This window comes from Sciurus carolinensis, chromosome 4 (genome assembly GCF_902686445.1).
Source record: "Sciurus carolinensis chromosome 4, mSciCar1.2, whole genome shotgun sequence".
NCBI classification, from domain to species: Eukaryota; Metazoa; Chordata; class Mammalia; order Rodentia; family Sciuridae; genus Sciurus; species Sciurus carolinensis.
The window spans coordinates 166,240,425-166,267,542 of NC_062216.1; the positions used below are offsets into that span (position 1 = coordinate 166,240,425).

General features: G+C 58.6%; 1 protein-coding gene across 1 annotated transcript; it reads right to left on the bottom strand.

The window, feature by feature from the left end:
- On the bottom strand, positions 1-27,118 carry LOC124983694 (cytokine receptor common subunit beta-like). The gene is made up of 14 exons (XM_047551154.1): positions 27,079-27,118; positions 18,410-18,652; positions 17,553-17,676; positions 15,871-16,061; positions 13,226-13,383; positions 12,984-13,152; positions 12,368-12,503; positions 12,107-12,264; positions 10,062-10,195; positions 9,212-9,374; positions 4,636-4,726; positions 4,453-4,510; positions 4,135-4,238; positions 1-2,064 (listed from the first exon to the last, which is right to left on the bottom strand). The coding sequence occupies exons 1-14, from the start codon at positions 27,101-27,103 to the stop codon at positions 1,155-1,157; spliced, it is 2,664 nt and encodes an 887-aa protein (XP_047407110.1). The 5' UTR covers positions 27,104-27,118; the 3' UTR covers positions 1-1,154.

The window sequence follows — 27,118 nt, forward strand, 5'->3', positions numbered from 1 at the left end:
AGACAGGGTCTCACTAGACTGCTGAGGCTGGCTTTGAATTTGCCATCCTCCTGCCTCAGCCCCCTGAGCCGCTGGGATTACAGGTGTGGCCACTGCACCCAGCTTACGCCACTTTTAGAGCAGATAGCTTTTTACAGGAGTTTCAGGTTCACAATCAAATTGAGAACAAGGTCCACAGGTCCCCACGTGCCCAGCCCCGCCCTTCCTCCCCCGTGACCAGCGTCCTCGCCCCGTGCTCTACGTCCATCTGGACCTCTCCAAAAGAAAGGGAAACCCATACCCTCGGGGGTTTATAAACAGCAGACAGGCGGGACTCGGTTCTGGAGGCTGAAGCGGAGGTAAGATGCGTGGAACGTGGTGTCCAGGGAGGGCCGCTTCCTGGGGGCCTTCCCGCTGTGTGCTCGTGCAGGAGGGCACGGCGTCTCCCGGGGTCTCTTACACATGGGCACTAAGGCCTCCTCTCCTGAGCCCAGGGCCTTGAGGGTCAGGGCCTCAACAGACGAGGCTGGCTCCGTCCATCCCGTCAGTGGTCAGGACATTGGCTACAACGGAGGGAACTCCGCAGAGACGGCCCCTGGTGTCCACCCGGGTGTGCCCTTGGTGCCACACACTCGACAAAATTTGACAAACGTGCAATGATCCTGTCCACCTGCATCCCTGCCCTAAGGGTCTCCCGTTCCGTGGTTCCCTCCTCCGTCCCCACGACCCGGCAGGCCGGCTCCTCCAGTCCCCCCTCCAGACGGGAGGGCAGGGTTCTCAACAGCATCAGCACAACCCGGGCCTCGCTGGCAGTGCCCCCTCCCGGGCCTTGCCCAGGCCACTGACCCTGAACTCTGTCCTGACCAGCTTGGAGGCACTCGGCTCCGTGGGAGAACCGCACTCTTCATCACCAGGCCTCCTCGGGGCACCAGAACGTTCTAGGGAAGGACGGGCATGGCCAAGGACGGAGGCGGGTGCCAAGGCCCCAGCTGTGGTAGAGAGGCAGCCACACGCCCAGCTTGGTCACTCTACAGGCCAGTGCTGGCGTCATTGCTTGGAAGAGGGACATTTTACCTGGCCCTTGACACAGGCACAGACAAGGACGTTTTAGTCAGGACGTGAGTCTGAGTGACCCTGAATCTCCAGGAGGGGCAGCTGACCTGGGGAGGGAGCCGTCAGGCTCCAGTACCGGAGAGCAGGTGGTGGTCACCCACCTGCTGCAGGACAAGGAGCCCCTCGGCAGGTGGGGACGGCAGGGCCACTTCCTCCCGGGGCTCCCCTGGGATGTGGGTGCTGGACACAGGAGAGGCAGGACTGCCCAGGGGGGACCTGGGACACTGGCCCACGGTTGGAGGGAGCTCCACATAGCCCTCGAACCCTGGTTTCCCGGGGTCTGGGGTTCCAGGGGGCCCACCTGGCGGCCCAGGACAGAGGCCCGGGTTGTGCACTAAGGGGAGGCCCAGAGGGGGAGCAGGGGAGGCAGATGGGGTCCCCGAGGGCAGGGCGAGAGCCAGGTCTGCTGTGGTGACATAGGCAGAGGCCACGCCGGGGACCTCGGGGTCTCCGGAGCTCACGGGCAGAGGGGCCGGGCTGGGCTCCGGGTCCCGCGCACCCACCCTCAGCCCGGGTGCGGGAGGGGCGGGGCCTCCCCTGGACTCCAGGGAGGGGCTCCCCTCGGCCACCGGGCTGGGCTGATGCCCCACATCCACAGCCTGGTCCTGCCCTGTCACCTGAGCCAGGGGGACCAGCTGCACCTGTCCCCCAGGGGGCAGGCACAGGTACTCCAGGGAGCCTGCCAGTGCTGGCTTGTGGCTCTGGGGAGGCGCCGGCTGGCCCGGGAGGTCAGGCAGGGAGCCGCTGAGGGGCGGCCCCAGGTAGGGGCCATTGAAGTCGAAGCTGGGCAGCCGGTTGGCAGGCCTGCCCGAGGGGGCTGGTGGTCCCGGCGGGGGGTTGGGGGGCGGCCCGGGGTGCGGGCCCGAGGCAGCTGGGGTGGTGCTGGGCCCGGAGGGTGGACTGCAGACAGCGTGAGCATCCCCTGTGGTGAGAGGTGACACCTCGCAGTCTCCAAAGTCGGCAGAGGGCGCACTGCAGGGGACAGAGGTAGGACAATGTGGCTGTGAAGGACGTGCGTGGGGCTGGGGAAGGAGCAGGGGGTCTCGCAGGCAGAAAGGCCTGGGAGGAGACCACAGACCCCTGCCCGCTTCCCCGTGAGGGCCCATCTTACTCCATCCCAGCTGCTTCTCTTCCCACCCCTCCTGACCCTTCAGGGTGCCACATTCACGCCCCGCGGCACCCGACTGTCCTCCCGCCCTTCGGTTGGGCCAAGGTCGCCAAGTCAGCCTGCAGGCTCAGGGGCCAGCAGCCGGTGTCCCTCCCTGCCTGGGTGCTGGGCAGCCCTGACCAGGCTCGGCCTTCCTCCTCCTGTGGGGCTGTCTCCCACTCTCCTCCTCTTCTGCCCTTGGCCACGTTCCTATTCAGGCCTGTGCTCGGCCTCAGCTTGCTCACAGCTCCCTCCAGGGGCCTCTGCTGGAGAGCCCTGCCCGTCCTGCACAGCACATCCCCTGCCCTCCACCCCCACCGGCCCTTCCTCCCTGCCCTTCTGCTATGGTCCTGAGTGACCGGTACTCCTCCACCCCACCCCAGACCCTGGGCAGGAGGCAGCTGTGGACACCTGTCCCCTGTACGGTGCGTCCCTAGAGGGACAGCCCACCCCCCCCTTCACAGCTGCCTCCCTAGGCCTGGCCAGCAGGTGCTCTGCACAGTGGCTGTCCTTTTCCCCGCTGGGGTCAGCTTCTGGAAGGACAGGTCCCTCTGTAAGGCATCTGTCACATGTGTGGTCTCACTTGAGCCTCCCTCCCTGTCTGTCCATTCGTCCATCTATGAGGAGAAGCCCAAGCTTCTCTCTGCTTGCCAGGCAAAGGAAGGGCTGAGACCCCAGCCAGACACCCCTGCAATTCAGGAACCAGGAAACCCAGGCTCCTGCAGATGTGTGGAGGCAGGGAGGCTGCGGGCCCGGCCAACCTGAGGCCAGGGCCTCCTGAGTATCTCCTGGCCTGTAGCCAAGGGGACCAGAACAGATGGACGGGCCTCAGAGGCTGGGAAAGAGTCCAAAGCCACGCTTTGCCTCGCCCTGAGCTTTCCCTAGGGGTCATATTGGCTGTACAATCAATTAAAAAGCAAAACCCCTGGACAGGAGCGAAGGCCTCACATGCCCACCACTGACCTCCGGGCTGGCACTAGGAAGAGCTCTGCCCGGCAGACCCTCCACGGGCCCTGCAGCTCTGGGGACGGCCCACAGCTTGCCCTTGACCTTAGCCTTGACCATCGAGAGAGGCTTGAAGCTGCACCCCAGCTGGGGTCCACAGCTTGGGGGACGCTCACCTGAACCCACACCCAGGCCCTCTCCCACCAGGGGCTGGCGGACCCGAGGCGACAGAGGGAGACGGAACAGTGTGCCACTTAGGTTGCCCTGTGCCAGGACAGACTGTGGGGAATTTAGGCCTCGATCTCCAACTAGAAGGATGGGCGTCAGTGGAGAGTGACCAGCCGCGCACGCGCCTGGCTGGGGCCCACACAGGGCTCTGGGGAGGGAGGCCACTGCTGATTCCAGGCTCACTGTCGCAGACCGGGCAACCACACGAGGAGGACGCCATGGGCTGGGGGAAGCTGGACGCTCTCCCATCCCCCTGTGGGTAACTCCTACCGTAGGAACCCACGTGGTCACCCGGTTAATTCATGGACAGTGAGTACCCGGGACCAGAGCTTCCAGGGGAAGGAACTTGGGTGGGGTGGTCGCCTGCCAGCTGTCCCCAGTGGACACCCACAGCTGGAGCTCAGACCCCAGTGAGCTCAGAGCTGGTGGCTCCACCCGACCGCCTGGGCAGGAAGCGCTGGCCGGCCCAGGTGAGGGCACAGCTCAGGAGCCTCGGAGGCCTGGGGTTGGCAGCATGGCCACAGCCCTCCTCGGGGACACTGCCCCCGCCAGTGGGTCTTCACAAGACGATGAGGTTGGCGGTCGTACCCCACTCCAGGTTGAAGAATGGACATTTGGAGCTCCTCGAGGTCAGCCAGGGACACCTCCCGAGACGCCCAGCACACCGTGCAGTGCCCGCCTGCTCCCCAGAGGCACAGAGCCCCTCGGAGCCCCTCACTCACCTCTCCAGCTCAGGGAAGAGGCTGTCCCAGGGTCCCTGGGGAGGGGGGCTCCAGTGGGGGGCAGCCTGCAGGCGGCCTGGGAGCCAGAGGCCCGCGCTCCCGTTCTGCAAGAGAGGACACTCGTGCCTGTGGCGCGGGGGCCGGGGAGGTGGGGACAGGCGGAGGACAGGCTCCGGGCCGGGGCTGCGGCTCCTGCAGGCGCTCAGGGACGGCTCCTGCGGCCAGGCCCACCCGCACCCCACCGGGACCCCCGGGAAGGGGAGGGAGGGAAGGACAGGCCGTGGACAGGGCGGCCGAGGAGCCCTCCCCGCGACCTACCTGGAACAGGCGGCTCTTGCCAGGGCTGGGGATCTCCTCCTGCCACTGCCTGCTGAGCCTGCAGCAGGCACCAGGGAGGGACAGTTGCAGAGACCGCAGGCCGGGGCTCCGTGCCCAGGAATGGGAGGCCGAGGCAGGGAGGGTGGGGAGCCCGGGGCCTGGCCGTGCCCTGGGAGGGCTCACCTGTACCCGTAGATGCCACAGAAGCGGAGCGCCAGCAGCAAGAGCAGGGTGACGATGACCAGGACCAGCGCCAGCACCCACGTGGTCAGCACTGCCGGCAGCGGACACTCAGGACGGGAGGGAAGGGCTGCCGGCCCGGGGCAGGGCCAGGGACCCCGGGACCCTGCCTGTCAGGCTGCGGAAGCTCCAGGCCCAGGCGGGGTGGGGACAGACACCCCGGGGGACCTGGCTGAGCCCCCCCCCGTGCTCAGGGGTCAGGGAGGACCCGGGGTCTCAAGCCTGGCCAAGACCAGGTGCTGTGGCCAGGGCTCTGGCTGGCTGCAGCCCAGGCCATCATGGCGGCTTCCTGTAGGAGGCGGCCTGCACATTGACGTCCAGGCACCATGAGAACTTGAGAGGTGTGGAGGGAGCGGGGAGCTGGCCGAGGGGCAGCAGGTGCAAAGGCCCTGGAGCCCTGCACTTCCTGTCAGGCAGTTGAGCCCCTCACGGCTGGGCCCCTCCAGATCCCTCTTTCCTCTCCCTGGGCTCCTCCCTCCACAAGCTGCCTGGCAGGGCTTCCTGCACACCTCCTCCATCTGCCGGGGACGCCCCTGGGCTGGTCTTGTGCTCTACATGTGCCCAGGTGACCACTGGGTTAGCTTCTCATCTCATTGACCAGAACACTTGTCATCGGCAATTTACGGAGGAGAGCTGTGTTTCATGGGGTCAGAGGTTTCAGGCTTTGGGCCTGAGGCAAGGCAGAGCATCATGGCCAGAAGGATGTGGCTTAGGAGAGCGACCCCACTCATGGCAGCCAGGAAACAGAGGCAGAAAGGAAAGGGCCAGACACAAGAAAGACCCTGCAGGACACCACCTCCAGTGCCCGCAGTGACCGCTTCCTCCAAGCGGGTCTCCCTGCTCCTGTCTTCCTTCACGTCCCCAGATCCCTTCACATCATTATCCATCAGCCAGATTAGTCCCCTGATGAGTTTAGAGTCCTCGCAATCAATGGTGTCATAGAAGGTCCACCTCTGAACATCGCTACTCTGGAGATCAAGCCTGCAGTAGATGAGACTTCGAAGGACCTTCCAGATCTCAATAACAACATTCCACCCCTGCAAAATTTATCCCATGTCCAAAAGTTCCCCTATCTTAACAGTTCCAGCATGGATCAAAAGTCCAAGTTGAATCAGACCAGAGACCCTGCATCTTAGAGAAGAAAAAGTAGATCCAAATCTTCACCTTGTCAGCTTAGGATCAGACTTCCTTAACAGGACTCCCATAGCACAAGAAATAAAAGCAAGAATCAATAACTGGGATAGGTTCAAACTAAATTGCTTTCTCTCAGCAAAGGAAACTATCAGCAATGTGAAGAGAGAGCCTACAGAGTGGGAGAAAATCTTTGCCACTCATACTTCAGATAGAGCACTAATCTCCAGAATCTATAAAGAACTCAAAAAACTCTACACCAAGAATGCAAATAATCCAATCAACAAATGGGCTAAGGAAATGAATAGACACTTCACAGAAGAAGACCTACAAGCAATCAACAAACATATGAAAAAATGTTCACCACCTTTAGTAATAAGAGAAATGCAAATCAAAACTACCCTAAGATTCTATCTCACCCCAATTAGAATGGCAATTATCAAGAATACAAGCAACAATAGGTGTTGGAGAGGATGTGGGGAAAAAGGTACACTCATACATTGCTGGTGGGGTTGCAAATTAGGGCAGCCACTCTGGAAAGCAGTGTGGAGATTCCTTAGAAAACTTGGAGTGGACCCACCATTTGACTCAGCTATCCCACTCCTCGGCCTATACCCAAAGGACTTAAAATCAGCATATTACAGAGATACAGCCACATCAATGTTCATGGCTGCTCAATTCACAATAGCCAGACTGTGGAACCAACCTAGATGTCCTTCAATTGATGAATGGATAAAGAAACTGTGGTATATATATATATATACAATGGAATATTACTCAGCTATAAAGAATAATAAAATTATGGCATTTGCAGGCAAATGGATGAAATTGGAGAATATCATGCTAAGTGAGATAAGCCAATCTCAAAAAACCAAAAGACGAATGATCTCACTGATAAGTGGATGATGACACATAATGGGGGGTGGGAGGGGGGCAAGAATGGAGGAAGGAGGGACTGTATAGAGGGAAAAGAGGGGTGGGGGGTGGGGGGGTAAGAAAAAATAACAGAATGAATCAAACATCATTACCCGATGTAAATGTATGATCCTGCAAATGGTATGCTGTTACTCCATGGCAGAAACAACATGTATCCCATTTGTTTACAATAAAAATAAATTAAAATAAAATAAAAATCTTAAAAAAGTGAACATAAAAAAAAAAAAAAAGTCCAAGTTGAAAGTCTCTTCAGAGTCTAGGCAAACTCTTAGCTGTGAGCACCTGTAAAACTTAAAAGCAAGTGACATGCTTCCTACACACAGTGGAACAGAGTGAACATTCCCATTCCAAAAGGGAGAAATAGGGGCATCTTAGGATGGAAGGGGACCAAAGCAGGATGGAACCCTGAGGTAAACGTAAACCCTGCAGCTCATGACTGGCACCTGGTGGAGATGTGAGTCCAGAGGACTGTGCCAGCCTTACCCCTAGGACTTTGCTGGTTTGCAGCCCACGTGGCCTCTCTTGAGATGGCCCTGCTCACTGCCTACAGCTTTCCTCTGCAGACACTCCTGTTTCTGGAACCTCAGCTTCTTGGGGGTTTTCATTATAGCTTCAGCTTCTCTCACAGATTCACCTGCTGTGGTCACAGGGTTGCCCACAGGGTTCCACCCCTCCTACACGTGTGTGGCTTCCTGGGCCTTCCTCTGAAGTCTTGGGGGAAGCCTCTAGGACCCCCTAACTCCAGAATCCCACATTCCTGAAAAACCAGCACCATGGAGGCAAGACCCAGGTCTTCCACCAGCTCGAGCAGTAGCTGGTCTTACTTGGACCATAGCTGCTGAGGTCTCTGAATGCCTGGGTGACTGAGCAGCTGAAACAAATCCTGGGAAACCACTTCCCACGCAGCAGGGTAGCCAGGAACTTCTCCAAGCAGTATTTCCAAAGAACTTTCCCTTTTATACTCTTGAGTCTGTGATGGTTGAGATCTTGCTGATTACTGAGAAGTCCTATTGTCCTGATGCAAAGTACTTAGCTCCTTTTTAGGGGAATAATCTCAGCATCCACAGCTTCTCTGGCCCTGAGTTTAAATGGGCTTTTCTGGCCAAATTGTAGATTTTAAAAATCTTTCTGCTTTTCTTGCTTCCAATCCTCACTATAGAACTGGCTAAAAACTGCCAGAAGTTCCCAAGTCACCACCTAAATGCTGTGCTGCCTTGAAATTTCTTCCACCAGATTAATTAGTTTTTCAGTTTTAAATCTAACTTCATATAAAGTCTCAGGATGTGGACAAAATGTAGGCAGGTTCTTCACCAGGGTATCACACAAATGGCCTCTGGTCAGTTCCCAGTAGAGTCTTCATTCCCATCTGGAACCTCAGGAGCACAGTCTTTACTGTCCGTGTTCCTGACAACATTCTGGTCTTCCAAGATCACATCGGAATGGGCCCCTTGTGTCTGCTTACAACAACCTAAGGCTTCCCTTGGCTGCATCTCATCCCGTAAACCAGTTCCAAAGGCTTCTGAATCACATGGCCATATATATTCACAGCAAGGACCCCACCTCTGTGTATCAATGTCTGGGTTAGTCATCTTTTCATACTGTGGCCAAAATACCTGACGTAAACAACTTAAAGGAGGACGATTTTATTTTAGCACATGGTTGTGGAGCTCAGGTCCGTCGGCTGGTGGCATCAATGTTTGGGGCCTGAGGTGAAGCAGAGTATCATAGCAGACAGATGTGGCAGAGGACAGCGCTCAGCTCATGGCAGACAGGAAGCAGAGGGAGAAAGGAAGGGGCCAGGGAGAAGAGCTCAGAGGCCCGCTTCCTCCACAGGTGTCACCTCCTGAGGTTTTCCTTCACTTCCCCAAGCCCGTCCACATTACTAGTCCATCAAGGAATAATGAAGTTAGAGTCCTCACAATCTGTGATTTCATTGAAGCCCCACCTCTGGAAATTGCTGCTCTGGGGACCAAGCCTACAACACATGAGGCTTTGGGGGACTTTCCAGATCCAAACCACGACAGTCACCATGGAAAAGGCGAGGGCCAAATTAGAGCAACAAGTGTAGAGACAACGCAAAACTTCAGAGCCAAAACCTCAATCCCAGGCCCCAGTCTAGAGCTCCTGGTGTCTTCACTGCCATGGTAACAGGAAGCCAAGGCTGACCACCGCTGGGCAGAGGTTGTCAAAAAGGCTCACACCAGCAGGGGCATATTACTAGAGGCAGAAGCCCTTGTGTGAAGGAGGAGTGATCGTGAGACCCACTCTCCTCTACTTTCTCAAGGCCTCACCTGAGGTGCCTGTGCACAGCAGGTGTCCCTTCCAGTGACAGACACATTAGGGGAACAGAGGCTGGGTAGTGGGGGTCTGGGGCCTCGCTTCTCTGTGTCCACACCTCCTGTGTCCTCTGCCCCGTGGGCTGACCCAGGAGGGCAGGTGGGCCCGGACTTACCCCAGTCAGTGGTCCAGGACTGCTCCTGGCTCCACTCGCTCCAGATCCCGTTGTAGACGCCGGGGGTGGGCCTGACCCTCACCCTGGCCCAGTACTTGGTGGAGGGCTCCAGGGCCGGCAGGGCCATGCTGTGGGCACTCCGTAGGGTCACTGTCTTGCTGTCCTGGGGGGCAGGTGGCTGAGCCCTGGCCTCCCTCCCTCCCTCCCGTCCCACGTCACCACCTGCAGCCCCGCCACCGCCTGGTGCCCACGGGGACCCCGCCACCGCCTGGTGCCCACGGGGACCCTGAAGCACAGCACTGCCCGGGGGCCGGGAGCCCTGCTCTCAGCTCCCGGGGACACCGAGGCCCAGGCCTGGGACCTGCTGGTCAGTCCTCACCTGGGGACTCTCTGCCTGCCAGGGGCTCCCTGTGGCTGTTCTAGGAACTCAGTGCAGTGGACCAGGCTCCAGGCCCTGAGGCAGGAGCCCCCAGTCTGGAACCTTCTGCTGCCTCCACCCGAGCCCCTCCTGGCCTCAGCCTCCCCGTTCCCTGCTTGGAGCTCTGGGAGGCCCTGCGGGCTCTGCTTGGGCTCAGGAGCTGCGGGGTCTGCACAGGCAGGGCTCCCCTGAAGCTCGGGCCCAGGACTTTCCAGAACCCGCATCCCAGGGTGTCAGCCCTGCCCTGAGGGGCTCAGCCCCTGCATTCCAGGCTGGCTCTTTCGGGATCCACCACCTCACTCAGCCTCAGCTCCTTCCCAAGGGACAGGACCAGGACCTGCTGGCTACCGGGTCCGGGCACCGCGTCCCGGTGGAGGCCTCTGCCTGGTGCCCTGGGGCTGCTCGGGGGCTCCCTCCCGCTGCTGCGCTCACCTCCCAGGGCTCGGTGTCCCTCCTGTGCTGGACCTGGAAGGTGGGCTCCAGCAGCTTCCTCGCGTCTGCTTGCCAGCGAAGGCCGTAGCTGCTTCCACCTCTGGTCACGCTGAGGGTCGGGCGCACCATCTTGACTGCGAGGGTAGAATATTAGTGGAGGCCATGACGTCCTCGCTCCAGCAGGAGGTTCCCTATGATCCCGCATGGCCTGGTCACCCGGGTCCACCCTTTTGGGGTGTTTTTGTCCTAATTCTGAAGTCGACATCTGTGGTGGCCCGAGCCGCCCTCCCCTGGCTGAGGCTGAGGCCGCTGTTCCTCGCAGTGAGGAGGCTGCACTCCTGGTTTCCCATGGTCGCTGTGGAAGCTGAGCTGCTCTTGCTGTGCCTTTGACTTCAGGTCGCCTGGGTGGCCTGGGTCGTCCTCCTAGTGGCCCTGGCTGCAGGCACCTGCCCTTCGTGGAGCCTGGGGGTGGACAGTCATGCAGCCCCGGGCCCTGCCCACCAAACGCCCCTCCTCAGCCCAGCTCCGCCTGCTCCATCTCCATGGCTGGGCATCGGGCAGGGTGTCCTCCAGGGGCCGGGCAGGGGACGCCCGGGGACAGCCTCCCGCAGATCTTCAGGTCCTCTAAGCGCAGAGGGCCAGGAACCATCCTGATGAGGGGCGCGATCGCCCACTCGGTTACTTTCTTATTTCTGCTTTGCTCGAAGTCCCCGGGTGGGGGTCTCCTCAGCCCTCCTCCCTCCCGCCCTGAGAAGGCCCATGGGGGTGTGGGGGGCAGCAGGTGCAGTGGGGACCAGGGAGGGAGGAGCCTGCGGAGGAGACCTCAGGACAGGGAGCAGAGGGATGGCGGGCAGGGGCACGCACCGCATGCCGCACATGCCGGAGCTCCTGCTCTGTGCCGGGCACAGGAGCAGCCCAGTTAGTGGGGCAGAGTCCCCGCCCGCGTGCGCCCAATGTGACACAGAAATGGGTGACGTGGCAGGTGGTGGTTAGAGCTGTGGCGAGTAAAGATGCAGGTGCGGACCTCAGAGGCCTCACGGAAATTGTGACATTGGAACCAAGGCCCCAAGAAGGTGAGGGGAAAACCCAGCAGAGGAGGCTGGTCCCAAAGGCCCTGTTGCAGGACCAAGCTGGAGATGCCACCGTGTGGCGGGGAGAGCGAGGCTGGGGTGGGGAGCACGGCTTTCAGAGGCGGTGGGCACCGTGGGCTGCTGGGGACGTCACGCCACTCTGTGTGGCAGAGTGCTGGGGAGGTTTGGGCAGAAGATGGGCACATTGGGTGGCGAGTCACAGGGGCTGCCGGAGGGGGACGCAGCTATGGCAAAGCAAGGAAGAGGGAGGGGGCCGGTGAGCAGGCGGAGCCAAGAGGAGGGGGCGGAGCCGGGCTCAGAGCTCAGGGAGCGTCGGGGACCTGTGCCAACACCGGGAGCCAGGGAAGGCGATGGCGGGGTTTGGAGGCATTCGGGAAATAGGACGAGGAAGACCCCAAGTTCTCCACTGAGCAAATGAAGAGCAGAAGTGCCACTTAGGACAGGGGAGGGTGAGGAGCAAGATGGGAGGCACACGGGGACTTTGGGTTTGGGACATGTCCACTGTGAAATGGCCAGTGGATGTTCCAGGGAGGTGTGGAGAGGGCAGGGGCAAAGCAGGGCCACTCAGACAGGGGCCTGAGCTCCAGGGAGAATCCTTGGGACAGGAAGGGGACGTCTCAACCAGGTCCTGGGAGGTGGCCAAGTGCAGCAGGAGCATTGCTGGAGAATTTCAAACGGGGATTTCAACCACGTTTCCTTCCCTTCCGGTCACTGGAAGGTCTCAGAGGCTGGGGACGGCTGCGAGGCCAGAGAGGACACAGAGAGGGCTCGAAGAAGGGGCTGCCCCAGCCTAAGGACACCCAGCCCCAGGGGCCGGGTTTGAAGAGCAGGCCCCTTCTGGTCACTGGACAGCATTCCCTCCAAGGGACACACTGGACGGGCCAGGAGGGACGCTGGGGGCATTCACGGGAAGGAAGAGCGCAGAGCCAGGCGCCCACGATGCGGGCCACTCACTGTGCTCCGAGCTCTTGATGAGCCGCCCCTCCCTGCGCGGGTGGACAGAGACGACGTACAGCCCGCTGGCCGCGGGGTCGGGCACCGGGATCCGGCAGCGGAGCCGGGCATCCAGGCTGCTGAGCGCCTCCTTCAGCACCGGGGAGCACTCCTCCTCCCTGGGGCAGGGACAGGGGGACACGGGGACCAGGGAGAGCTGAGACCCGGCACAGGAGGAGGCCTGACCGGGCGGCCAAGAGCAGGAGGGCGGGCGGCACTCACCGCGCCTGGGGCCCGGCCCTGTAGAAGAGGCCGAAGGAGAGGGAGCTGGCCACGGGCGCCCGCAGCTCCCAGGAGCAGCTCAGCGCGTGGGCCCCGTCGAAGGAGCACTGCAGGTTGCGGGGCTGGGCCTCGTCCCCTGGCAGGGAAGGTCCTGGGTCACCGCCGGCCCCGTCCAGTGCTCTGGGGCAGCAGGGGCTCAGCATGGGCGGGGCTCAGCATGGGCAGTTCCCAGGTTTGGGCAGCAGCCTGGGCTTCACCCTTGGCCAGCACCTGCCAGCCAGGCGCCCACAGCACCCGAGGAGCCGGGAGGTCCACGCCTCGCCCGAGGCAGGGACGTCTACAAGCTCCTCATGGGAACTGGACACAGCGGCCGAGGCCAGCCCTGCCCGTTGGTGCTCATTCACACACAGCAGTGAGGACAGTGTCAGGTGATCAGAGAGCTCACAGGACACAGCTGTAGGGCCCAGGACGGCCAGGCAGAGAGCGCCCACAGACGGGGCTGCCCCAGGCTCAGGACACCCACCCCAGTGCCCGCGAGGCCACAGAGTGGACGCCTAGACCCCTTCTGCCCGGGAGGCTCCGCCCCAGAGGGACGCCTGCTGCCCGGGCCCCGTACCTGGCGGCGAGTCCCAGAGAATGTTGGGGCTCCACTGGCTGGGCCGGCCCGAGAGGCGGGAGCCCGGGGCCAGCCGCGTGCGCACCCGGGCCGCGTAGGTGCTGCCGGGCACCAGGCGCTCGGCCTCCAAGACGGCCTGGGAGGAGCTGCAGCGGAGGCTGGTGGCATCCTGAGGGACAGAGGGCGCTGCAGGAAGGGCCGCCCCGTCTCCCCAGGACAGGGCCCAGCTGGCCCCATCCTACCTCCCAGGAGTCGCTGAGCCGCCTGTAGACCACCTCGAACTCCAGGTCCCCCTGCGCCAGCCAGGGTGTCTGGGCGTCCCCAAGGGCCACACTCCAGGTCAGCAGGAAATGGTCCCTGGCCTTGCTGATCTGCAGGTCCTTGGGTGGGGGCGGCTGGACTGCAGGGGAGGAAGCAGAGGGCACGTGAGGGCCGCACGGGACCTGCCTGGGTGCCTGGGTGCCAGCCCAGAGCTGCCCCGGCAGCAGGGTGACCATGAGCAGGAGCCCAGGCTGAGTGGCCCCTCATGTGCACAAACACGGGGACCCAGGTGTGAGCAGGGACCCCGGGGCAGGTCTCTGTGCACAGGGACCAGTCTCCAGCCCAGCAGGTGTGCAGGGCCCCTGGGCTAGTCCACCGGAGGCCATCGAGGTGCCGGGGCTCCTGGGGCCCCCGTTTCTGTGGCTCATGCTGGGAGACGACTTCCAAGCACAGCCACTTCAGGCAGGTGAGTGTCCCGTGGTGGCCGTGGGACATGGTGTGTTAGAGCCAGTCCCAGCTGGAGCCTTGGAGGAGTCATAACCCAGGGTGGCAGGTGCTCAGCACAGAAACCACCCTGTCCCCACCCGCGGCCGGAGGCACAGGCATCAGTAATGGATGCCGCACTCCCGCCCCTGAGGCTGACAGGGCGTGGGAGCCTCAGCCCCGAGCTCCACGGGCACAGCCAGCGAGGCTGCCTGGGGACCGGGCACCACCCTGGTCACGGACTTCAGCGACTCTCCTCCACCTGCTCCTTCCACAGGTGGAGAAAGTGACGGAGGAGGTGACTGTCCAGGTCTGCAGGGCAGCCTCAGAGGCCAGATGCCATCAGTGCCCGCGCCTCCCGGCCTCCCTGGTCAGAGCCAGCACACTTCAGGTTGGGAGCGACGCCCTACGCGCCGGCCCTCAGGAGGCCGGTGCCACTCTCCCTCCCTGCTGCCAGGGCCCATCTCCCCAGAGGCCTTCCCGTGTCCAGGCCTGAGCTCCCTCGGGCGCAGCTGCCACTGGCCTGCTCTCGCCCCCTGGTTCCCGCGGGTGCCACAGAAAGAACAAGCAGAAGATGAAGCGCCCGCGTCCTGTGCCTGCGCCTTCCCGCGTTCTTGTCCCTGTCTGTACACCACAGAGACCACACGTCCAGGCTGCTCTGGCCACAACATGGAGGCCAGCCTCCCTGCCTCCTGGCCTCTCATCCACCCTGCACACGCCTGCCTCCAGCATCCTCATGCCAGCCTCCCATCGTGGCTAGAGGGGGCCTCCCCAGTCCTGCGCAGGACACGGAGACCTCTGCCCTCCGCTGCCTGGGCTCGACAGCTTGACGCTCCTCAGACTCAAGGACCAACTTCTCCAGCACTGTGCCCTTCTGAGCCTCCTGTCCTGCCCAGGTGGTCACCACTGCCAGGGGCTCTTCCCGCCCTGGCTCCATCCCTCCCACCCTGCCAGGCCTCCTTCCCCTGGGAAGTCATCTGCTCCCTCAGCCCTGGCCCCTGCCCCTCATGGTGCATGTCCCCTCCAGGTGGCCTCACACGGGAAGTGCTTCAGCGGCAGTGCTGAGCTCCCCTGGGGTCCAGACCCCCTGTCCCCAAGCCCGCATTGCAAACACCCTTCAGAGGAATTCCCAGTGGCCTGACCTGCCCCTTCCAGGACGCAGTTGCATGGCCTGTGGCCGGGGCAGGGACAGAGCGGGCTCCCTCCAAGCTGTGGAGCAGCAGAGCGGCCCTGGGTCAAGTGCAGGAAGGCCACATGCCGGGGCCCAAGCTCAGTGCAGCTCCCCATGCTGGGCAGCGGTGGGCATGGTCCTTCCCTCCCGCCTCAGCTGCATGGAAGTCAAAGGCCGAAGGTCAGCCCTCCCTGGCCCTGCTCTTGCGGAGGTGAGCAGGGACACAGCCTCCCCACAAGTCCTGTGTGCACTGGCTGGACGGTCCCCTAACCTTCCTCAAAGCCCCCTCCCCTCTTCCCCAGGCCTGGGAATGGACTAGGCCCCTGCGGCTAGGCCGGCGCCCCACCACTGAGCCGCACCGGCCCGTGTTCGGCCTCCTCGGCCCTGACCTCCCTGAGTCCGTGAGTCTGAAGGGCCACCGCGTTTCCTCTTGTACACAGCAGGTCAACCCCAGCTCCAGATGAGCGTCTGCACCCAACCAGGCGGCCTCGGGAGCTGCACAGCCCCACCGCGCGGCCCTGGGGCCCCGGCGAGGGCGTGAGCAGACCACCCCTTGCCTGAGCGTGGGAAGCCCACGGGAGAGTGGGCCTGTCACGGCCGCGTCTGCTCAGTGGTGACTCTGCACTCCTGGGCCTCAAGGGCCTGATCCACAGCAAGGGCTGTCGCAGAGACGAGAGGAGGCAGCAAAGATGGCGGCTCCTGTCCGTGAGAGCTTCCCTGTGCCTCCTGGGAAGGGCTCTGCTGGAGGGAGGCCTTGGGCTGGCAGCCAGAGCCTGGCAGGTAGCAGCAGCCGCAGGCTGTCATGGCACCGCCCAGAGGCCGCTCAGAGGCCAGCACTGTGAGGACGCCACGTCCCATGCCCACCCAGGACAGGGTCCAGCCCTGAGACTCTCGCCCGGCCCCTCCTGTCACCCAGCCACCCTGGTGCCCCTGGGTAGGCAGGACCGCCCTGGCCAGGCCCCAGCTCCTCACCGTGCTGGGTCAGCAGCACCGAGAGCTGGACGGCCAGAGGCCGGTCTGCCTGGAAGAAGTAGTAGTCCTCCTTAGTGAAGAGGAAGTCCTGGTACGGGATGCAGCAGCTTCTGTGCACACACGGGGCAGCCGGGCAGGCTGGCGAGGGCGTGTCCTCACTGAGGCCACAGGACACTGGCTGCGGCGGGTCCCTGTCAGGAGAGGACAGTGTCCGCTAAAGAGAACTAGAAGCATCCATTCATCAGACAGTCAGGGAGTTGCTGCCTGCCACGTGCTGGGTCATCCAGGGTCAGGGGCCATCAGTGAGCACCCCAGACCCCTGCCCTGACTGCCTGGGGACAGAAACACAGGCTGGACACTGACGCAAAAGTGGTGGGAACACTTCACATCGGAGACTAAGGTGTGCTGCGTTGCCTGAGTGCAACCTGCTGCGGATGGTCAGGGACTGTGTCGGACCCCGGGGAGAGTCCAGGACAGGGCCCAGAGCACGCTGCCGTGCAGAGGCAGAGGTTCCAGAACCAAGGTGAGAAGAGGGCTCGCAGGAGGAGCCTGGGGAAGGTGCGCTAGGAGTGGTGGGGTCATGTCCTGTGGGGACGCCTGTGGGTCATGTAAGAAGACGGGGAGCTCAAGGTCCAGTGCAGGACAGGAGGTGAGGGGCGATCTTGACCAGCGGGGATCGGAGGCAGGGGGTGGAAACCTCAGACAGTTCCAGGGGGATTCCTGGAAGAAGCAGAGGAGTACAGCCATCCGGGACAGCAGGGCGGGGCTGGGGCTTCGGGACGCAGCCCCAGGAGCTGCCCCCGGGCTGCAGTCACTGTTGAGTCTGGGACCGGACATTGGGCCACACTTGCCAGGTGATGGGAATGACCTGGGGGCACCCTTGGGGACACAGGGGAGGGTGGGGACCGTGGTGGCAGCGACGTCCTTGAGCAGTGAGACCTGAAGGTCCAGCCTCAGGCTCAGACAGTGGCTGAGACATGATTCCCTGGGGGGCCGGGGGCCCTGACCAGCCAGGTCCAGGGAGCTCAGGTGGGGGAGGGGAGGGGCTCCCCGCCCAGGCTCCTGCTGTCTCAGGCAGGGGAAGCGGTCACCAGGGGAGGGGGCGGCACAGGGGACAGGGGAACAGCACAGGGAGGACTGAGGCCCTGGAGAGAGCTCTGAGGGAGGCGGGTGCAGAGAGGCCGGGGCCGTTTCCCTGTTCCACTTGCGGCTGATTCAGAGCCCCAAGGCCAGAGTGAGGCCAGCCACCTCCCAGGCGGCCTGCGCACAGAGGCCATGGGACAGGAGGTGGCCACCCCTCGTGGGGAGGTGGTGGGGCTGGAGGGCGTGGAGCCCGGCGGGCAGCGGACACTGCCTCTGTGCTGCCGCCTGTCCCGTGGCCGGCGGCCCCGCCCTGGGCTCCATCTCCCCCTCTGGGAGCCAGGCCTGGTGTCCTTGCCCCGTCCAGCTCCGGGGAGGATGAACAGGCCACGTGGGGAAAGTCTGCCCAGGCGAGGTCACTGTCACCTCCACCACCACCTTGGTGTGGAGGCCCGTCCGTCCCCGGGCCCCTGACATCAGAGGCCAGCAGGCCGCCCTCCTCCCTTGTCCTGTCTGGTCCAACCCACGCTGACCCCACCTGCCCCCTCCACTCCAGGGAGGAGACGCGGCTGCCCTGCCTCCGCCCGGCGCCGGTGGCTCACCCGTTCACGCTGCGGTGCAGGGTCAGGTTGAGGAGCCCCTGGGCGGCTCGGGCGGCCGCCCACCCGCAGGTGATGTGGCTGGTGTAGTCGTTGTAGCAGCGCAGCGTCTGCAGTGGGACGGTTTCTGAGGGCAGAGCGGAGGGTCACTCTGTCCCCTCCCGTGTCCCTGGCCACTGCCCAGATCCTCGGGATGTGCAGCCCTGGGGAGGGGTCCTGGATCTCCGCGGGGGCTTGGGCCTGCGTGGGCCGGGGGCCCTGTGGGTGGGGACTCTCCCCTCCTGACAGAAACACAGGTGGGCTGACAGCCAGCCACTCGGGGCCCTGCCCTGTGCTGCTCCAGGCCCTCAGGACAGTGTCCTGCCTCACACGCAGGTCCTGCCCTGACCCCATGGGCACCACAGAGGAGAGGCAGGGCCACGGGCCCCACCTGCCCACAGCCGCCAGGCTGAGAGTGGAAAGGCAACGAGGTTCCCGGGGTCACCCGCAAGCTGAGTTCCCCAGGGGCAGAAGCAGGAGGGACCCCGGGGCCTGGAGGTGGGACCCTGATGCCGCCAGAAGAGCAGAGGGTCAATGGGGAGGGAGGCCAGAGGGGCCTGGACCAGCCTGGAGGCAGGGCCTGGAGTGCCAGGCTGAGGAACCTGGGCAGAGCAGTGACCGAGCCTCTGCCAGGTTCTCCAGGAAGCCAGAGGGTGGACAGGGCCAGGGGCCAGGGGAGGGGGTCCAGGGAGGAGCAAGAAAACCATGAGGGGAGCTTGGGGAGGAGCTGTGGTTCTGGGAGTGTGGGGGCTCCAGAGGGAGCGGCCCCCTCAGTGCCCAGCAGGAAGGGGGAGGGGAGGGGAGGGAGCCCTTGGACTCACCTTCTGCCCCTGCGACCCTGGGCCCCCACAGGGCCAGCAGGGCCAGGAGGAGCAGCCCCCAGCTCAGCACCATTCCCCAGTCAGCTGTGGACCTGCAGGTGGCCGTCCAGGGCAGCCCTGGCTGTGGGCAGGGTGGAGGTCCACACTGCCTAATCCTGTGTCCTTCACAGCCAGAGATCTGGCCAGATCCAGGTGGCTGGCTCTTTGATTTCTGTCCACTGCCAGCAGTTCCTTGCTCAGGACCTAAGAAAGGAGATATGGGAGAGGATAGTACCAGCCTCCCTGCCTCCACATGGCCAGAACAGAGAGAGGCTGAGGTAGAGGGTGCTGCCTTTCCCATCAGCCTTGGTCTCCTCATCTGCAGCTGTGCATCTGTCACCTGCGGTTGGAGTGAACTCCACCTGTTTGACGCTCTGCTCTGGGGTTTGCACCCCACGTGATTTGGACTGACACACTTTGGGATCCTCCGCCTACAGGGCAAGCCTCCCTTCTCTGGGTCTTCGGGATGCACGGTCACCTCCGGGCCACACCTCGCCCAACTCCATGTGCTCCGCTGTCCTTCCAGCCCTGCCCCAGCTTGCCTCTGCCCATTCCCTTTGCCCTGCAGGAACTGAGGCAGCTCCTGTTTCCCTGATCGCCTTTGGGATTTAGTACAAATACTTTATCTTTTCTTCCTCAAAAATTTTGAAACCTATAAAACACAAGCATGCACACTCTTGCACACCTACACACAGTTGCTCAGAAAACCAGGATGCGAACTGACTGCCCACAAGGGCTCTTCAAAACGCTGAGAGAAGGAAGGAGCGAGGAGGGAGGAAGGGGTGATCGGCTCCAGCGCCTCTAGGTAGAGAAACGATCGGATCGTGTCCTACCCTCCATCAGCTCCCCTGACTCCCTCCCCTTCTTTCTCTACATCTAGGCAAGCCCGCCATCTTGGTTTTCTCTAACTCGTGTGTCCTGCCCTTGCACAGTTGAACAAACCAAACAAACTAGTCTCACTTAGGTTGATGACTGTGACCCAGGATTGGGCCCTTAATGCTGCCAGACCCCCCACGTGACATTCCCCAATCCTCAGGAGAAACCCTCCCTCCTCACACCTCCAGTTCCACTGCCGCCCCTGCTCAGGCCCAACCTCCACCATGGAGAATCGGGCACACTCACCACTGCACAGACATCCACACCCACAATCACATACACACCAACACCCTGGACCCACCTCCCAACCACACACAAATGGCTCACAGTGGAGGAGAAGAGGCAAGAGATAGGCACGAGGGGAGTTTAACTTTCTGGACTTAAATTTCTGCTTTAAAAAGCACAAGACTGGGCAAAATATATTAGAAGTCTCTTTTCAGACATTAGAAAATAGTCACCATAAGCCTGTGATCTCTCATGGGAAGGGAAACAGATGAGGTGGGTCCTGGGATCATCCTGCCTTTCCACCACTTCCTGGACTACAGTACAGGGACAGGAACCCCAAGGAGGCCAGGGAGGCCTTGCTGAGTTAGGGAGATAGGGATCTGAGGCAGAGGAGAAGAAACTTGGGTGTGGAAAACAAGAGAGGACAGAGCTGGAGAGAGAAAGAACTCCAGACAATATGCATAGGCTTCTCCTTGTATGTGTTATTCAATGCTAAACAATGCAGGTGTATGATGAAATTCCACAAGAGTGTGCAAGCAGCAGAAAGCGGTATCCCAAACAATTTTCAGAGGACAGAACAGGTTTGAGTTCCAACCAGGAAGAATAGAAAGTCCTCACTGAATGCGCCCAGCACGTTGACCAGGGAACAAGAAGAAAACACCTTTGTAGAAGCGCTAACCTAGCCAGAGTAAGGCCATGCCAAAGCTATGCTAAGAAAGCACAAAAACAAACCTTGAAAAGATCAACTGCTGTGTGTAAGCTAGCTACATGCCAAACGTTGGGCATCCTACAACACACAGGACGATCTTCTCCTAAGGAAGAACTCTGCCATCCTTAAATAATGCATGAGTGAAAGAAGGACCCACAATGGAAATCAGAAATACCTTGAAATGGATGAAAATGAAAACACATTATACCAAAATGTATGGGATGCAGCTAAAGCAGCGTTTGGAGGAACATTCATTGCTTTAGGTAATTTTGTCAGAAGAATAAAAGTATAAAAGCAATTAAACATCTAACTTAAGGACCAACAAAAAAAGAGTGAATCAAACACAAGTAAGAGGAAGAAGTAATTAAGAGTAGAAATCAGTGAAATAAAAAATAGAAGGGAAAAAAAGGAAATAGAAGAATTATGAGATTATCCAAATGCTGTTTTTTAAAAAGTCAATAAAATGTATAAAGCTCTAAGTTTTGATTAGTTCTAGGCTAATCAAAAATAAAAAGAGAGAAGATTCAAATATCCAATATCAGTAATGAAGCAGAAGCATCACTTGATATTCTATAGATACTAAAAGACAACAAGAGAATCTCATGAGCTGGGTATGGTGGCACACACCTGTAATCCCAGTAGCTCAGGAGGCTGAGGCAGGAGAATCACAAGTTCAAAGCCAGCTTCAGCAACTTAGCAAGACCTTAAGCAACTTATAGAGACTCTATCTCAAAATATAAAATAAAAAAGGCTAGGAATGTAACTCAGTGGCTAAGTGCCCCTGGGTTCAATCCCTGGTACCAGAGAGAGAAAGAGAGAGAGGAGAGAGAGAATCTTATGAACAACTTCATGCCAATATTTTGACCAATTTAGATAAAAGACACAAATTACCAAAAACTCAAGAAAAAATTTTAAAATTTGTATAACCCTATATCTATTAAAGTTTTGAATTTATGGTTAAAAAAAATCTCAAAAAGAAAATGTCAGGCCCAGATGCCTTTAATAAAAAACATTAATTCTTCACAAATGAAAAAAGACTATTTCCCAAATTAATTTTATGAGGTCATCATTACAAAGACACTGCAAGAAAATTAGACTAACACTTCCTCATCAACACAAACACAAAGATCTTTAATAAGACAGTATCAAATTGAATCCACCATACACAATCGATCCTTGAACAACATGGGTTTGAATCTATCCTATTTATTTATTTATTTATTTATTTATTTATTTATTTATTTATTTTGCAGTGCTGGGGATCAAACCCAGGGTCCTGTGCTTGCAAGGCAAGCACTTTCCCAACTGAGCCATCTCCCCAGCCCAACAACATGGGTTTGAATTGTGTGGGTCTGCTTATATGCATTTTTTCAAAGATTTGCAACAATTTGGAAAAACTTATAGATGAACCTCAGCCTAGAAATCAAAGAAAATCTTCAAGAAAAAGTAAGGCATGTTACGAACACGTAAAGTCAATGGAGATTGCTCCTGGAGATGTAGCTCAGTGGTAAAACCCTTGCCCAACATGCACAAGACCCTGGGTTTGATTCCCAGTACAGAAAAAAAAGAAAATGTGTGTGTGTGTGTGTGTGTGTGTGTGTGTAGATAATGATCTATTTTATCACTTACTACCAAAAAATATGAATTTATTATAAAAATTAACATTTATCAAAACATGAACATTTATAGAGAATACATGGAGACATGTGCAGAGAAGAAAAATGTAAGCAAAAGAAACAGTGTAATATTAAATCATAATGGCACAAAGAAACGACACTACACACTACAGCACTGTACTAATTTTGTAGCTACTGCCCCTGGTATTGCAGTGAGCTCAAGTGTTGTCTGAATCCACTTAAAATAGGTGTGATACTCGTTATTTCCCTGTGAGAAGTTTCTCTCTCCAGAGAATTTTGCATGTCAGTGAAAACTGATCTTTTACAATAAAATCCCCAGCACCACACATGCACAAAAAATGTTATGCGACGATTTTCAATCTTGCCAGGAGGGGCAAAGAAAGCATTGTTCAAGGGGCCACAGTTTGGGGAAAATGTAGCGGGCAAGCGGGGTTTATACCAGATATGCAAGGTCGATTTGAGGTTTGAAAATCAGTGAATAGACTTTATCGAATTAGCAGATTAAAGAAGAGAAACCAAGACATTTATCCCAATACATGAAGAAAAGTATCTGAAGGCATTGAGCATCCACCCATGATGCGCACCCAAAAGTCCTGACAGCAGAGCAGGAGTACCAAGGAACCTCTTCAATCTGAACAAGAGAATCTGTGAACAAACTAAGCTGGTTCCCCCAAGAGAAGTAACAAGGCGAGAATGTACAGTCTCACACAGCCATTGTGGTTTGGATACAAGGGGTCCCCCAAAAGTTCCCGTGTCCGTGCAGGAGTGTTCAGAGGTAAAATGCTTCCATTACAAGAGCCGTAACCTAATCAGCCCCTCCATCATTTGAATGGACCGACTGGGTGGTAACGGTGGCAGGTGGGGCACTGGGGGGAGGTTCCCTGTGGCCCCTTCCCCACTCTTTTTCCTGGTTGCCATGACCTGAACAGTTTCCCTTCATTCTGCTCTTCTGCCATGAGGCTGCACCTCATCTTGGGCCCAGAGCCATGAAGTCTGCTGACCATGAACTTCTGAAACTATGAGCCAAAATAAACTTTTCCTTCTCTCATGTGTTCTTGCTGGGTATTTCGGTTACATCAGTGAAAAGCTGGCTATCACAGCTGTCTTTGAACATTTCACTAGAGATCTCAGTCAATGCAATAAGTTAAGAAAAAAAGTAAAATTGTGTTATCCTTAGAGAAAAGGAGGACGCTAAAATACCAAGTCCCTAAAGTGTCCTTCACTGTTCTCAAAAACAGAGTTAAAGGGAAAAAGAGAGGGTGTCTGGGACAAATTGACCAGATAAGTATTATTTCAAAAGACACTATCTTTCTCTCGTGTATGCTGGGGATTAGGATAAGTTCGTACTGTCTGTAGAAAGTTGCTTTCTTGCATGCGTGCCAAGTTTCTTGGCGGTACTGGTCATAAAATGGGACAAAGCCAGCCAAAACAATGCTGCTTCTGTAACCTAAACTTTTTTTTTTCTTGTACCAGGTATTAAACCCTGGAGCACTTAACCACTGAGCCACATCCCAACCATTTTAGGTTTTTGTTTTGTTTTGTTTTTTTGGTTTTTTGGTTTTTTTTTTTTTTTTTTTTTTTTTTTTTTTTTGAGACAGGGTCTTGCTAAGTTGCTCAGGGTTTACTAAGTTGCTGAGGCTGGCTTGGAACTTGCAGTCCTCCTGCCTCAGCCTCCTGAGTGCTGGAATTACAGCGTGCACCACCACACCTGGCCGTGACCTAGTCTTTCAGAGCCTTCTCTCTGGTGCCCGGACTGGATCGGAGCACTGTGGAGAGGGAAGTGCTCATCTAGTGAGGGCATAGAAGCACCCTGGGGGTAGAAGGGCCGCTTTCTGGCAAAGTCCTGGAGGTACCATGTGGAACGGGTGACCCGTCCAGGCTGTGGATACTGGACTTTCTGGCAAAGCCGTCACCACGGTTGTTGCCTGCAAGCTTTTCTCAGTAACGCTTATGCCTTGCACCCCATCTCCAGGTGTCCTCTTTGGTCTCTTGGTGACCCACCCCGCTGCCCTAGTACAACTGGCGGTGAATAGTACATTTGACCGGCCAGCCAGAGCAAGGGCTCTCCCAGGGTCATCAGAACTGTGGCCATGGAGAAGAGAGGACATTCCAGGGGGAGACTCCAGGGATGGCCTTCCACCCCGGCCGCCGTGGGGAGTGGCAGCTATCATGGGCATTTGCGGGCAGCTGGGTGAGTACGGGGAAGCCCGCCCCATGGATTCGGGGGATACTGCCGCTTGGTGGTGAGCGATGCGACTTAAACAGGGGCGACATCTCCCTAAGGTCACGGCAGCCAGGGGCCCCTCCTCACGGCTGTGCAGGTGACCACCAAGGCTGAGATTCAATGGCAGCTGCCTGGAGAACTTGGGGACAAAATAAGTGGAGTCTTCTGGAGGCCACGCAAGTGCCCAGAGCCACCGCTGGCGGGGGCACCGGGCCTGCAGCTGCCACCACCACTCCATCGCTCCCACCAAAAGCTGGGCATGAGTCCCAAGCTCCTGCTGGGGTCCATGGATACAAACTGACCGTGCCGGAGAAGACGGTGGCTGTGGCAGAGGCGCGGGCGGGCCAGCAGCGGGCCACCGGAACAGGAGGGAGGAAGCTGCTGTCCAGGGGCCCACACGCCCCAGCCTCTGCATGCCTCTGCCCTCGTCCCCAGGCCCAGGCAGACGGGCCCCAACACAGCCCAGGATACAGGAGAGGCTGTCTCAGGGCCTGGCGCTTGGGCCAGGGTTCGCCCCCATTCTGTGTAGGTTAGAAGACGCGATGGTACCAGCCATCTCGGGGGTTGTTGGGGAAAACACTTTGAGAAGTTAAATTTAAATGTCATGGTTTAGATAGTAAATTGAACATTAATACAATGTTAATTTCTGGTTGTTTGCCCCACCTGGAAAAAACAATCGGAACGGTGGCTCATCTACAAGAGAGCGTCACACCTGCATTTGCAAGAACCAGGGCTCCCTGTCAAGTCCTGGGGCAGACTGGGTGGGGACGTTCCCACCAGCCACACCCTAGGGAAAGTCCGAGTTCTCCCTAGCCTGACTAGGCCTGAAGAGGTGCAGATCTTGGGATTGTTAAAGCTTGGTGTCCCTTCACTTTATATTTAGCAGAGATGTTAAGACCACTCTGCCGTTTAGTGAAAAAAGGGAGTGTGTGTGTGTGGGGTCCGGGAAGCTGAGCACTATGGTTTTTCTCAAACCACTGTAAAGAAATTACCAGCCTCGGGCCTAGTGGCCCTAGAGCCACCCTATGCACTGGACGGGTCCAGCTGCCCTGGTGGGTTTGGGTGAGTCCAAGGGCAACAGCAAGGCAACAGAGTTCCCTTAGGATTTTAGTCACCGCTATGAAAGGGAACGAAGATATGGAAAGACTTTCAGAAACAACTGCCACGGTGGCCTGTGGCAGCACCCAGCCGTGTGTCTGCCAGGCACTCGAGAGGCAGGTATGCCGGCTACGGTTGTGGGCTGGAAAACGTGCTGACTGACAGGCACTGCTTGGCTCCCTGGAGACCTGGGCCGCAGTGAAGAGCAGGGCTCCTCGTGAGGGGCCCAGACACTGTGCTCCCACGTGACCCTGGCCTGCCTGTTCACCAACGACCACAGCCATACCTCACGTAGTGGGCGAAGGGCTCCAGGAAGGAACTGTGGAAAGATGGCAGGTTGTGGAAAGATGGCGGGCTGACCTCCGTGCACCCCTGTGCTCAGAGGGCTTCGAGTCCACCCGACGCGGGCAGACGCACGCAGAGGACTACGGCAGGCTTGTGCTTGTGGAACGGCCCGTGGAGAGCCACCAGGCACGACCTTGAAATGCTGGCACCACGTGCAGCATCCTGCCGACGTGGACGCTGACAGGAGACCCCCTACTGGTGACACGCTGCAGGAATGGGCCCAAAATGTGGGCATGCGCTGTCCTTTCCTCTGACCTTATAACCCAGTGCAACAGGGCTAATAGAATAGGTGGGTGGGTGGCCCCCAAAACAACTCAAGATGGAAGGTGGGTCCTTGGCAACGTGGACCAAGTGACCATGATGTCCATCAAGTGGACATAGCCACAGCCCACGCCCCACTGCCTGTCGGATGTCGGCCCGAGGACCTGATGACGCCATTCAGATCCAAGCAATAGGGCTTAAGGAAACCCTGCATCCCCAAACAAGAACACCGAATGGTCTGCTGTGGCTGCTGGTGCAGGACCTACCGCAGGGGTCCAGAGCGTCTGCCGGCCACGGGAAGAGCAACCGAGGCCGCCTGGTGTGGGCTCCTAGGTCCCCGGGGAAGGGGACTGGAACAAGACGAATCCGAGCCTGGAGCGGGCGGATTGCCTCTTTCTTCTAATAAGATCACTAATCCAGGGCCCTTAATCACCACAGAAGAACCTGTCGCTGCACTGTGGCCTGTAACAAGCCCTGCTGTGATGGTCTTCCTCAGGGACAAACAGGGCACAGTACCGTAAGCCTGGGGCCCAGGCTGGGCCTCAGGCTGGTCAGGTTGCTCGTGTATTGTTGGCTAACAAGATCTGCTCTCTTAGACGTCCTTGCATTTCACCCTGCAGCTCAGCTTGTCCCACGTAGGCAACTCAGAGCCGCAGAACTGAACCAACGGCTGGACCTGCAATGCACTTCCTTTGTCGCCCCCTACTGGTCTCTGTGGCCACTACAACCAACCGCCCTGCTGCAAAGAGGCACAGCAGGCTGGAGCAGCGTCTACGGTGAGTGGTCGCTGCTGACCAACTGCCCTGTGGACCTGGACTGAAATAGACTGTCTTTTAAGGACGCTCCCGTCAGTATGGGGACAAATGAACATGGCCGAGGTTTGCTGAGGTGTGCTGCACTTGGTGGCACGCACTGGCAGGTGTAACGGGGTCCTCGATGCGCACAGAGGCTGACTGCAAGAAATAAGGCCTCCCTACGTTCAGGAGCATATCCCTCCCTCGGGACGGGATAGGCACGGGCACCCGTGGACAGCCAGCCTGCTTATAACTGGTGTGGCCCATGCACTTGGGAGGAGCTTACCGAATAGCCCAGGTGCCTCACACTGTACCTGTGACCCCCACCTGCTGGGAGGTGACTGAAGCCAGGCACAGAGCTGTCTGACCCACTTGTCATGGACACACCATGTCCCAAGAACCAGGTCACGTTAAGGGCATGGTGAGAGGAGTCTGGGTCGGAACGCCCAGATACGGGTTACCTCCAGTGTCCTGGCTTTCCCTCATGTGCCCTGGGAATCG